Below are 11,437 nucleotides of genomic sequence, written 5' to 3' on the forward strand. Positions count from 1 at the left end.
GAGGGGGGCGGACCTTGGACTTTCCACAGGGCAGGGAACCCTGACTGCTCTTTGGACTGGAGAGGGAGGGGGAGAGAAGTAGGGGGAGGGGGAGAAGGGTGGGAGGAGCGGGAGGGAAATGGGAGGCTGGGAGGAGGCGGAAACTTTTTTTTTCTTTTTCTCAATAAAAAATTTTAAAAAAAAGAGGGAAGGCAGTGTCACGGTCAGACTGCAACCATCCTTTGAATTTTTTTTATAAAGGACTATGGCAGTACCCACAGCACCTACGGACACACCCGACTAGGACAGCACCATCAGTGGCACTGTGAGCCCTTGGCAAGGACTTGGGGCATTAGGGCTCAATGCGCATTCCACCTGACTCCGTAGTCTGAAACGACACTTCTCAGGGCACACAGATAATAACACAAGTAGAGCTTGCTGCTAGGCGCCCCCAGGGGCTCCAGTTTAGCGCTTAACTGACACCCCGAGGGGCACCACAGCTTTGAGCCCCATGGTCTCAGGTGGAATTTCTCACCGAGCCTTTTTCCAGGTACTATTAAAAGCTCCAACTGGCTTCAGGGTTTATTTAGTGTTTCTCTGGTGACCCTGGTCTTCAGAGTCAGCTCATGTGGAGCCTGTGGACACCCACACTAGCATGTATCCACGATGAGACGGATGAATGCCGTGGCTACTCCAATCGGCAACACTAACCAGCGCTGTATGAGCGCGCCATGTTCACAACTGGCCACTTAGAGCTCACTTCAAGACCTTCTCCAAGTCCCCAAATATTTCTTGTAATTGAATTCTGCTCACAAGTAGGAATGGGTGGCGGGGGTCACCAAGGATGAGAGGCTGGACAGTTGAAGGCTCGTCACGGAATTAGAAAGTCAGAATGGCTTTTGTTGCTCCGTGAAAGCATCCCCATCTTTCTCTGCATGCTCCAGTTTCTCCATGTTCAAGGAGGTGGAGAGAGGGGGCGGGGCTTGGAGGGAAGGCATTTCTCTACTGGTATGAAAGGTAATTTAAACTTAGCAGGAATCTGAAAAGAAGGTCATTTGCCCCCTTAACATTTAATTACAGGATAATCTTTGGTGGGAAACAAACCTGGTCATCAGATAAAGGTCTCTGATAGGTTTTATTCAAGGAGAGGCAAAGTTGAGATGTTATGGAAAAATAAATGTCATGTCAAAGGTCTGATATTTATTTTCAAAGCAAGAAGCCTGACCACAGTGGTTATCAAAAACAGAGTAGTCTTCAGGCTGCTCCATCCTGCTGGGACACAAAGGCCACAGCAGGCCTCTGTTCACTCAGGTCGGCACAGACATTTTTGCAGGCTGCAGATAACGAGTTCTGAGGCACCAAGCTATCTACACAATGCAAAAATGAGAGAAGATATCTGGTTGGCATCCTCAATGTGGAGAGAAAGAGACACAAACAGTTGGCTTTGCCATCCAGCAATGAAGCAGACAAACAACCTTTTCTGCCTGTTCCCTCTTGGCAAATCCATTCATTTAGGTGGCCCTGATGCCTGGCTCCCATGGCTCAAGGGAAAACACAACGTCCTCTTTTGTTATAGAAAAACTTCTAGACAAAACCTTTTAAGTGGTTCCATTAGTCCACAGAAATTTAGTAAGCACTTTCTACGCGGCCGGGAGGTCAGTGTTTGGAGGACAGCATTTCTGTCCTTTCTACGTGGCCGGGAGGTCAGTGTTTGGAAGACAGCATTCCTGTCCTTTGGACACTTGCACCCAAGGGCTTGGGGATTCTTGTTGCTGTCAACTCGTCAGTGCCTACAATGAAACTATTTTTCTGGAACACATAAGACTGCTGTAAAAGAAAACCTAGGCTTTTAGTAATATGCACAGCTTGCTGTCACCAGCCTGGACTTGGGCAGAAGGAGAGCTGTCAGCCAAACGCTTGTCACCTGTAATGGTGATATACACATTAAGGTAGGATTTCAACTCATTAGTCAGTCTTCACAACTGAGAAACAGCAGAAACCTTGAGGTTTGTACCTAGCTGCCTTGCTTGGCCCTCCTCCCCTTCAAGTCGCTAGTCAGGGCACTAAATGGAGATCAGCTCCTCTCTCTGTTGCCGATAGTTCACTACTGAAATACACTAAGAAACCTGGGCAGGAAAAGCACACAAGCAAATATTTCTGTAAAAAGAGGGAGCGAAGCCAGGCGGTGGTGGCGCACACCTTTAATCCCAGCACTTGGGAGGCAGAGGCAGGCAGATCTCTGTGAGTTCGAGGCCAGCCTGGTCTACAAGAGCTAGTTCTAGGACAGGCTCCAAAACCACAGAGAAACCCTGTCTCGAAAAACCAAAAAAAAAAAAAAAAAAAAAAAAAAAAAAAAGAGGGAGCGATTCGCCAGGGAGACAGCTTGGGCAGAGGAGATTGCCCAGAAAGCCTGGAAACCCGAGTCCCACCTTCAAAACCCATGTAAAACATGGATGTAGAGAAGCCATGCCGCAGCCTGCCCTCTGACCCCACACACTACACACAGCAATTTAAAATGCATTTTAAATGGGGGCTGGGGCCGTAACTCAGCAGTGAAGAGAGTACTTCCAGGTTCAATCCCAGCCCTACAGGCATCTCATCTTCATCTGTAACTCCAGCTCCAGAGGATCTGATGGCCTCTTCTGGTCTTCTCGGGCAACGGGCACACACATGATGCACAGACATACATGCAAATCAAACACTCATATGCAATTAAAATTTCCAAAAATAAAAAGTGGGGTATGGGCTGGCATATACCCCAGAAATACAGCATTTGCTTACCAGGTATAAGAACCCAAGTTGAATACCAGACTCACAGAAAAAGGGAAAAGAACAAAAGATTAGGTACATATACTCAGTAAGGATATGAGAAAATACATATTTATTTTTTAGGAAAAATAATCTTTTAAATGATTTGTTCACAATAAGAGAATTGAAAACAGTTCTCTGTTACCCAGCCTCTGAATCATATTAATATTGAATGTGACAAAGAAGGGGTCAAAATGACTAAGATAAGCTTATCTAGGGGCACGGAGTCTTCTGAAGTCTCAGCACCTTCTGTGGTCTGAAAGGTCACTGCGATAAGACAGCGTTCGATGTATTACAAATGCGTGGTGCTTAGATTAAAAAAAATTCCCCATACACTAGGTCATATATTTCACACGTAATGAGGGGGGGAGGAGGGAGGCCAAACAGTGAGTTCATTTGAAAGGATGAGGTCACCACTGAAGGTCAAAGGACGAAGCCAGGACAGGAGCCTGTGTCTTCTGCCTTGCCGTCTGAACACTTTCCAACGCACCCAATTTTTGAAAAATATTATTATTGGCTCCAGCATTGTTCAATGTACTTGTCAGACACACCAGGAAGAGGAGGAGGTAGAGAGGGAGGAAGGGGGAGGGGAAGGGGGAGCTTTTGAATTCTCCAAGTAGCCCAGCCCGGCCGTGCTTACTGTATACGCTCCTCTGTGTTTGCTGTGGTCATCGTGGTGACAGTTGCTCGTCCCCGTGTAGACTGTGACCAGCATGTGACCTTAAGTGCCAGCCTGAGGCAGGTGGCCCTTCAGTTAGTTAGCTCTGACTGATCCCTGCAGCAGCCATATGGCTTTAGGTGAAAACCTGCGTCTCTATCCTTACCAAGAGCCACTTAAGCTCTGATTAGACCTTTTGATTAGTGACAGCTTGATTACAAGTAGCTTGAGGTTATTATCAGCCTCCAGGAAAACTTTCCTGACAGGTTTTGATGCTCTTCCTAGGGTTTCGCTGGCCTGTCTCCCAGCAGTTGCTTGACTGCTCGCCTTCATTTTCAAGAGTGGAGACAACCTTGTCAAGTTCATGGCTTATAACCACGGGTGGTGTGGACTGACTGCTAACCACTGCTCTACAGATATTTGACTTGGTCTAGAACTTGAGATGAGACTGAAGGCGTCGGCAATCTTCCTGGGCTGGAAATGGTGGTGGCGGTGGGTGACATTTCCAGTGTTTAGAAAGGCTTACCGGGTGTGGCGGTTGGCCACATGTTATCTCGGCACCTAGGAACCCAAGGCAGGAAGGCTGCAGTGGGCTTGAGGCTAGCCTGGACCCCAGGACAGAATGGGTTACGTAATGAGTCTCTGTTTATAAGAGGAGTATTGTGAGGTGCTTATATGGAGATGTTGACTTGTCTATAAGAATATTGAGTATTATATGCACTATAAGCATGAGTGAAGATTCCAAGGTCTGAAATATTCAACCACTTCTCATTCATGCAAAACAATAGTTTAATTAAATATGACATTTATGAATCCAAGTTAAATATTAATTAATGCCAAGTAATTATTAATGAGCATGGAAGCTGTGAAAAACGGTAAGATAGCGCCGACTTTCCATAAGCACATGACCTAGAAAAGGGGGTGAAATCACAGAGAGCAAAATGATTTAAGAGATGTCAAAAGCTGTAAAAAAAAAAAAGAAAAAAATCTGTCACAGCCACCTGAAAGAGCTACTGTAGACGGACCTGAGATCATTTCCAGACGCAACAGGCAGAAAAGACAACAGGAGGAGGGAGAAGCAAGGTGCAGGGCTTCACCTGATGGGAGCACAGACAGTTCTCCAGCTGAGACAGCGATGGTCAAAGACCATGCCTAGTGGAGCTGGCCTGAGGGGACCATGAGGTTCTGAATGGTGACATCCAGCTCATGGCGCTGGTGCATTGAATTAGGCAATGCTTACGTCCCTTTTTCTTTCGCCAAACCCAGGCCCTTCGCCTGATAGGTAAATATCATACAGTTGAGCTACCTGCTCAGCCCTGCAGTGTGAGATTAAATGGAATAAGGAGGATTAGTGACAGAGAGCCCACACTCCCGTGGGGCGCAGGGAGCAAGACAGGAAAGGAGGCTGCCTGGTGGGGACTCCGAGGAAGGGGCCTCTGATTAGCACTAGGACTTTCTATTGTTTTCTGAAGCACTGTTAAACCCATGGGGTCCTACAGACTGATCCACTCTGAGTGGCGAGTAGAAAACCTTATGACCTGAAACCTCCCACACGGGTGCAGGCTGACGTTAAGTTTAAACACGGTCGATTTGAGGGGGTGGAAGCAGTCAGCGGTAGTCGGGCGTGAGAGGATGGACACAGTTGTCTTGAGAGTGGGCTGAAGATGACCTTTGTTTGGACTTTTCACTCTGGGCATGGGTCCCTCACCAGAAGCAGCTGCCTGGACTTGAACCTCCCAGCCTTCAGAATTCTGAGCCAAAATAAACCCCTTCGTACATTACCCAGTTTCAGGTGTCCCCGCCATAGCAACAGAAAACAAACTAAGTCAGCTTCTATGTTGAATTTTTTCTTCTTACTCTCATAGCCTTATCTCAGGACAAAAGTGCCAACAACAAACAAAAAAGGTTAAGCCTTGGTCTACATGCTAGCCGAAGCCACACTATTCCAAACTCACCTGCCAGGACAGCGGAGGAAAGTCCCTGAGAATACCTGGGATTCCTCTCTGCTTGCAGCCTTCTGCTGCAGGCCCTGCTAGAGAAGCCTCCTGGCTGGGAACACTTGCACGTGGATGTATTTATCGTGCAGAAATACAAGGAAGCTGGGTGCAACACCAAATAATCATGGGGGAAGTGCCAGGCAAGTCAATGGTCCCAGAACCGTGGTCCTGCTGCCTTGCGTGTTTATGCATATAAATAACACCACGTTACTGGCCCCTGCAACTCAGTCCTCCTGGCTTTAGCACTCCCAGAAATGCCATGCCCTGGGGACACGAGGTTGACACACTGCACCCCGATAACACTATGTCTTTCCACATTCCCTACACACCAGCACTCAGAGGCCCTTTCCTGGTCAGCCTTGATGTCAACTCATTTCAAAACGCTGTGTTTTCAGACTTCCCCTTGAGCCACGCTTCCCCTAAAAGCCTGAGAAAGGGGAGATCCTGGCTTGAAGAGGCTGGGGTGACGATGGGCACCAACTCCTTCCACCCTCTGTGTAGCTCCTGTCCCCAGATTCTCAATGTTCCCATGTTGGCAGAACTCACGCTTGATAAGTCCAGGACAGGGGTGAATAAGCAAATCAGTCCCCACTTCTCGATAGTCAAGCTTGAGCCTGAAGCACAGCCATATGTCTGACCTTATAAGTGGTGCAGCTGTCACTCTCTGCTCTGGACAGCTGCAGTTGCATCCTTCCACAAGGTGGGAACACCACCCCGACCTCATGTTGGTGTTCCTTCCAGGTGCTATTCTTTTTATTCCAATGCAAGAAAGACTCGGAGTATTACATAACATTATATAACATAGCATGCACCCTTCGGAGACGACTGGAAACTGCTCCTCAAGAACTCCATTACAGATTTTCCTTCTTTAAAGACGTGAGGTAGGGGTATCCCCAGCGGCAAATCAGAGAAGACCCAGCCCTGAGGTCCATCCTCACCTTCTCTCCCCTGAAAAGAAGCTAACCTCTCATTTCAGGTTCGCCTGCCAATGTGAAAGGAAGGATGAGATATAACTTTCAATACTTTCAGCTTTAATCACCTTGGGTCTTTATATATATGTTCTTCCCTCGTCTTTCCAAAGCTAATCCCACAGTTTCGAGAATCTGGGAAATTGGGCAAAGGAGAAAAGAGCTACCCTACCAAGAAAGCTGAAATCCCAGTTCATGACGTCAACCAAAAGGAATAGTGCCTTGTGTTGACTCAGCTCGGATTATAAAACCGTATGGGCGATAGAGCACAAATACAGGTGTTAAGGTGTTAATACCAGAGCCAGAGAGTCTGAAGCGTCATTCGGTGTGTTCCTTCTACGCGCGGGGTGGGGGGGTATGGTGGTGGTGTCATCTACTCTAGACTTAATGTTGCCCTAAACTTCTCCTTTATCCTCTGAACACGCTGTAGCGGTGTCCTTTTCCTTAGCTAGGGTTCGGGTGTGTGTGTGTGTGTGTGTGTGTGTGTCCAACTGGTCCTTGGCGTGGGCTGTGACATCCACAAACCTTCACTTCCTTTCTCCATCGACTGCACTTGAGTGACAAGACAGCTCTGCGCGAGAACAGCTAGAGAAGCCTTTCTGACAGATGCGCGCTCTGCTCCAGCAACCCGCCTGGCTGGAAAGTTTCCTCTAACCACTAACACCCACTTCCCACTCCCCCAAGCTGTCAGGCTGGCCGGGTCCCCTCTCGATCAGGGAAGGGCCAGGCTGCCTGATGGCAGAACCAGTCTCACGCTAAACTCCTCCAACCCCAGCAGACAGGCTGTCCAAGGCACTCCGGCGGCGTCTCAGAATGCCAGCAAGATTCCCTTCTCGCTGCAGGGAACTCGGCACCGGAGGTAGAGAAGCGCGGGAGCTGCGGGGCGCAGAAGGGGAGGAGAAGAGCTAGGGCCGGAGCGGAGCGCCTGAGGCAAAAGGAGAGCTGGGTGCAGGAGCGAGCAGGGACCCCTGGAGGGGGCGGGGACGCAGGAGGCGGCGGACGCCGCAGTGGGCGCAGCAGACCCGACTCTGATGGAAGCCGGAGCAGGAAAGGGCACGCTCGCCGCAGCCGGTGGGTGCCGGGGAGGTGCTGGCTCCGCAGTCCGCCCGGAATCTTTGGAGTCGCTCAAACGCGGGTAGGAGGGGGTGCCGGGTGTTGGGGGGTGGGGGCACCATTGTCGGGGGCGTGCCTTGGCCGCGATTGGCTGCTGGAGCTTGACGCGCGGCCCCGGGGGCTGGCTAGGGGGGTGGCAGCGGGGTGGGGTGGGTGTTGGGTGCCTGAGCTGTCGGCCCCGCGCGCTCAGAAACATGCTGAGGTCCCGGCGGCTCTTCCAGCAGCGGCAGCGGCTCCAGCAGCAGCGGCGGCGGCGGCGGCGGCGACAGCGCTCGGCTCCGGCGGAGAAGGTGCCCGGCGTCCATGCCTCCGGCCCCGAGCCGCGGCTGCCCTGACCTGGCCGCGACCTCCCCGCGTGGGCCCCGCAGCCCCGGCTCCTGGGGTGTTCCCCAGCCGCGGCCCAGCCCCGCCACACCCCCCGCCCCCGGCCTCCGCAGCTCGGCATGGGCGCGGGGGCGCTCGCCCTGGGCGCCTCCGAACCCTGCAACCTGTCGTCGGCCGCGCCGCTGCCCGACGGCGCGGCCACCGCGGCGCGGCTGCTCGTGCTCGCGTCGCCACCCGCCTCGCTGCTGCCTCCCGCCAGTGAGGGCTCAGCGCCGCTGTCGCAGCAGTGGACTGCGGGCATGGGCCTACTGCTGGCGCTCATCGTGTTGCTCATCGTGGTGGGCAACGTGCTGGTGATCGTGGCCATCGCCAAGACCCCGCGGCTGCAGACGCTCACCAACCTCTTCATCATGTCATTGGCCAGCGCCGACCTGGTCATGGGACTGCTGGTGGTGCCTTTCGGGGCCACCATAGTGGTGTGGGGCCGCTGGGAGTACGGCTCCTTCTTCTGCGAGCTCTGGACTTCTGTGGACGTGCTGTGTGTGACGGCCAGCATCGAGACCCTGTGTGTCATCGCCCTGGACCGCTACCTCGCCATCACGTCGCCTTTCCGCTACCAGAGTTTGTTGACGCGCGCGCGAGCGCGGGCCCTCGTGTGCACAGTGTGGGCCATCTCGGCTCTAGTGTCCTTCCTTCCCATCCTCATGCACTGGTGGCGGGCCGAGAGCGACGAGGCGCGCCGCTGCTACAACGACCCCAAGTGCTGCGATTTCGTCACCAACCGGGCCTATGCCATCGCCTCATCCGTCGTCTCCTTCTACGTGCCCCTGTGCATCATGGCCTTCGTGTACCTGAGAGTGTTCCGCGAGGCCCAGAAGCAGGTGAAGAAGATCGACAGTTGCGAGCGCCGCTTCCTCGGCGGCCCGACCCGGCCTCCCTCACCCGCTCCCTCGCCGTCGCTAGGGCCACCGCGCCCCGCAGACTCTCTGGCCAACGGGCGCTCCAGCAAGCGGCGGCCGTCGCGCCTCGTGGCCCTGCGCGAGCAGAAGGCGCTCAAGACGCTGGGCATCATCATGGGTGTGTTCACGCTCTGCTGGCTGCCCTTCTTTCTGGCCAACGTGGTGAAGGCCTTTCACCGCGACCTGGTGCCCGATCGCCTCTTCGTCTTCTTTAACTGGCTGGGCTACGCCAACTCGGCCTTCAACCCCATCATCTACTGCCGCAGCCCCGACTTCCGCAAGGCCTTCCAGCGCCTGCTCTGCTGCGCGCGCCGGGCCGTCCGCAGACGCCGCGCATCCCATGGGGACCGGCCGCGCGCCTCGGGCTGCCTGGCGGGAGCTGGGCCGCCGCCGTCTCCCGGAGCTCCCTCGGACGACGACGACGACGATGCCGGGGCCACACCGCCCGCGCGCCTGCTGGAGCCCTGGGCTGGCTGCAACGGCGGGGCGACAACTGTGGACAGCGATTCGAGCCTGGACGAGCCGGGGCGCCGGGGTTTCTCCTCCGAATCCAAGGTGTAGAGGGCCAGGCTCTCCGGGCGCACGGACGCCGGTCTCCATAGTCCCGGCCTGGACCCAGGCTCTGCGTCCCTAGAGGAAGAGAGCTCGCCGGGGCGCCACAGAGCCGCTCCCCAGGGAAGAGAGGAGACCTCTGTTTACTCAAGACCGAAAGCAGGTGAACTCGAAGCCCACAGATCTATCTGAATCGTCCGAGTCGTACAGAAAAAGCCCCGGACCGACCGTTGCGCAAAAAGGAAAGTTTGGGAGGAGTTGGGAGAGTGTGGCTTTCTGATTTGTCTTGGGTTCCTTTCTCTCTGTGGTTCGGCCTTTTGTGTGTACTCGTGATGCACCTTTAGGTTTTGTTTTTTGTTTTATTTTGTTTATTTTTTTCCAGGTGGGTTTTGACATATTTTTGCAAGGACCCGAGTGGAAACTGGGTGGGGAAGGGAAGGGAGTACTGAAGTCTGCCACCTGGCCTTCCGGCTCGACACCTAGGAGCCTAAGCAGTCAGCTCCAGTTTGAGGTGGGGGTGGGGGCGGTGATAATTAGCCAGGAAGTGTTTCCTTTTGCTTTCTAAAGAAATTGCATATTAATTCCGGAGTACCGGTGTCTCCTGTTGTTAAAGCAAAGGGAAAAGATGGATGCGAAACAGACAAATCTGGTTTTGAGAAACGTTAAGCTATTCGTGGAACACGGTTCACCTTGCTTTCTCCTGGAGGGCAAAGCCTGTCCTCTGCGCGCCTCGGTGGTCCTGCTGAGTGTTTTCTACCTCACTCTGTGCATATTGCACAGCAAGATAGAAAGACTTGTTTATATTAAACAGCTTATTTATGTATCAATATTAGTTGGAAGGACCAGGCGCTGAGTCTCTCTGTGACATGTGACTCTGTCAACTGACGATAGGACAGAAAAAAAAAGGAAACAGTTGAGATTATTGCACATGTGGCTAAAAGCAAAGACGACAAAAAAAAAAAACAGTGGTTGCAAACGCCATTTTGCACAGTGTTAGGCATTGTAAAGTCCACAGAAGATGTTAACTTGCACAAAAAATTAAATATTTTTAATGGGGCGGGGAGGTGGGCAGATCTTAAAAGGCTAAAATAAAACTCAAACTCAATTTCTCTCGTCTATTACGTTATTGAGTTGATGCTTTACTGGGAAGTTACTTTTTATACTCTTATCATGGTACTGTAACTGTATCCATATTATAAATATTATTATCTTACATATTTTTATTATTATTTTTTAATGTCCAAGTGCCCACATGAATCTGCTGGTAAAATTTAGCACTCCTGTGTATATTCTATTTCCTCTCGTGTGTGTGACCAAGTATTTAGACTCTGGTGCAACTAGCTACTGTGTGAGGAATTGGTCCGTGTGCAATAAACACCAGTGCAGCACAATCAAGGTTATGTACCGTGTGTCTGTAGGGGGTCAGTGATGACAAGAAAGACAGACCGGCAGCCCCGTTAATACCTCCTCATGACTCAGTCACAAGCAAAATGCTCTAGAGCAAAGGGCATCCACCTCCCCAGAACCCCAGATTAGCCCTGAACTTTCCCAGTGGGATTCCAGGTGGTCCAGACAGCTGAGGCGCTGGCCATCTGCTGCACTTGACTGAAGAAGGCATTGTGTGTCTTCTGCAAAGGAGAAAGACAGAAAGTGTTGGGGCCAGGTAACTCAGCAGTGACAGCTCACAGAAACACGGGCAGGAGGGAGTGACCATCTCTGTAATGTTGCCCACTTGTAATTAAAATTGGGCAAGTAGCTGCCACAGCTTATTGTTGCTTCTCCATTGAAAATCACCGTGGGTTCAGATTTCTCCAGTGGCTGCCTAGAATGGAAAAAAAAACTTTCATGGTTAAGCAAAGATGTATAAAAGAGCTTCTGAAGTAAATATTATCTCTCCCATAAGTAAGTACCTAGATCCTTTAAAGCTGACGTTCTGGGTGGGCAGGAAAAGCAAAGCGAACTTCCTGAACTTTCCCTTCACTTTCTAACAGAGTTATAGCACCCAGTGAATAGAGTACTTTTCATTAAAATCGGTCCCCAAGGAGCGTATAGTAAAATTCCATCCTGAGATTAATTGTG

General features: G+C 51.7%; 1 protein-coding gene across 1 annotated transcript; it reads left to right on the forward strand.

Annotated features, from left to right (window-relative positions):
* The first annotated feature begins 7,744 nt into the window (after positions 1 to 7,744).
* Adrb1 (adrenoceptor beta 1) lies at positions 7,745 to 10,746 on the forward strand. Its single transcript, XM_005352524.2, has one exon. The coding sequence runs from the start codon at positions 7,967 to 7,969 to the stop codon at positions 9,365 to 9,367; it is 1,401 nt and encodes a 466-aa protein (XP_005352581.1). The 5' UTR covers positions 7,745 to 7,966; the 3' UTR covers positions 9,368 to 10,746.
* The last annotated feature ends 691 nt before the right edge of the window (positions 10,747 to 11,437 follow it).

Source organism: Microtus ochrogaster, chromosome 8 (genome assembly GCF_000317375.1).
Source record: "Microtus ochrogaster isolate Prairie Vole_2 chromosome 8, MicOch1.0, whole genome shotgun sequence".
NCBI lineage: Eukaryota > Metazoa > Chordata > Mammalia > Rodentia > Cricetidae > Microtus > Microtus ochrogaster.

What these genes read in the sequence shown, in the direction of transcription:
- Adrb1 (XM_005352524.2), top strand. Translation starts at nt 7,967, where the DNA reads ATGGGCGCGGGGGCGCTCGCCCTGGGCGCCTCCGAACCCTGCAACCTG.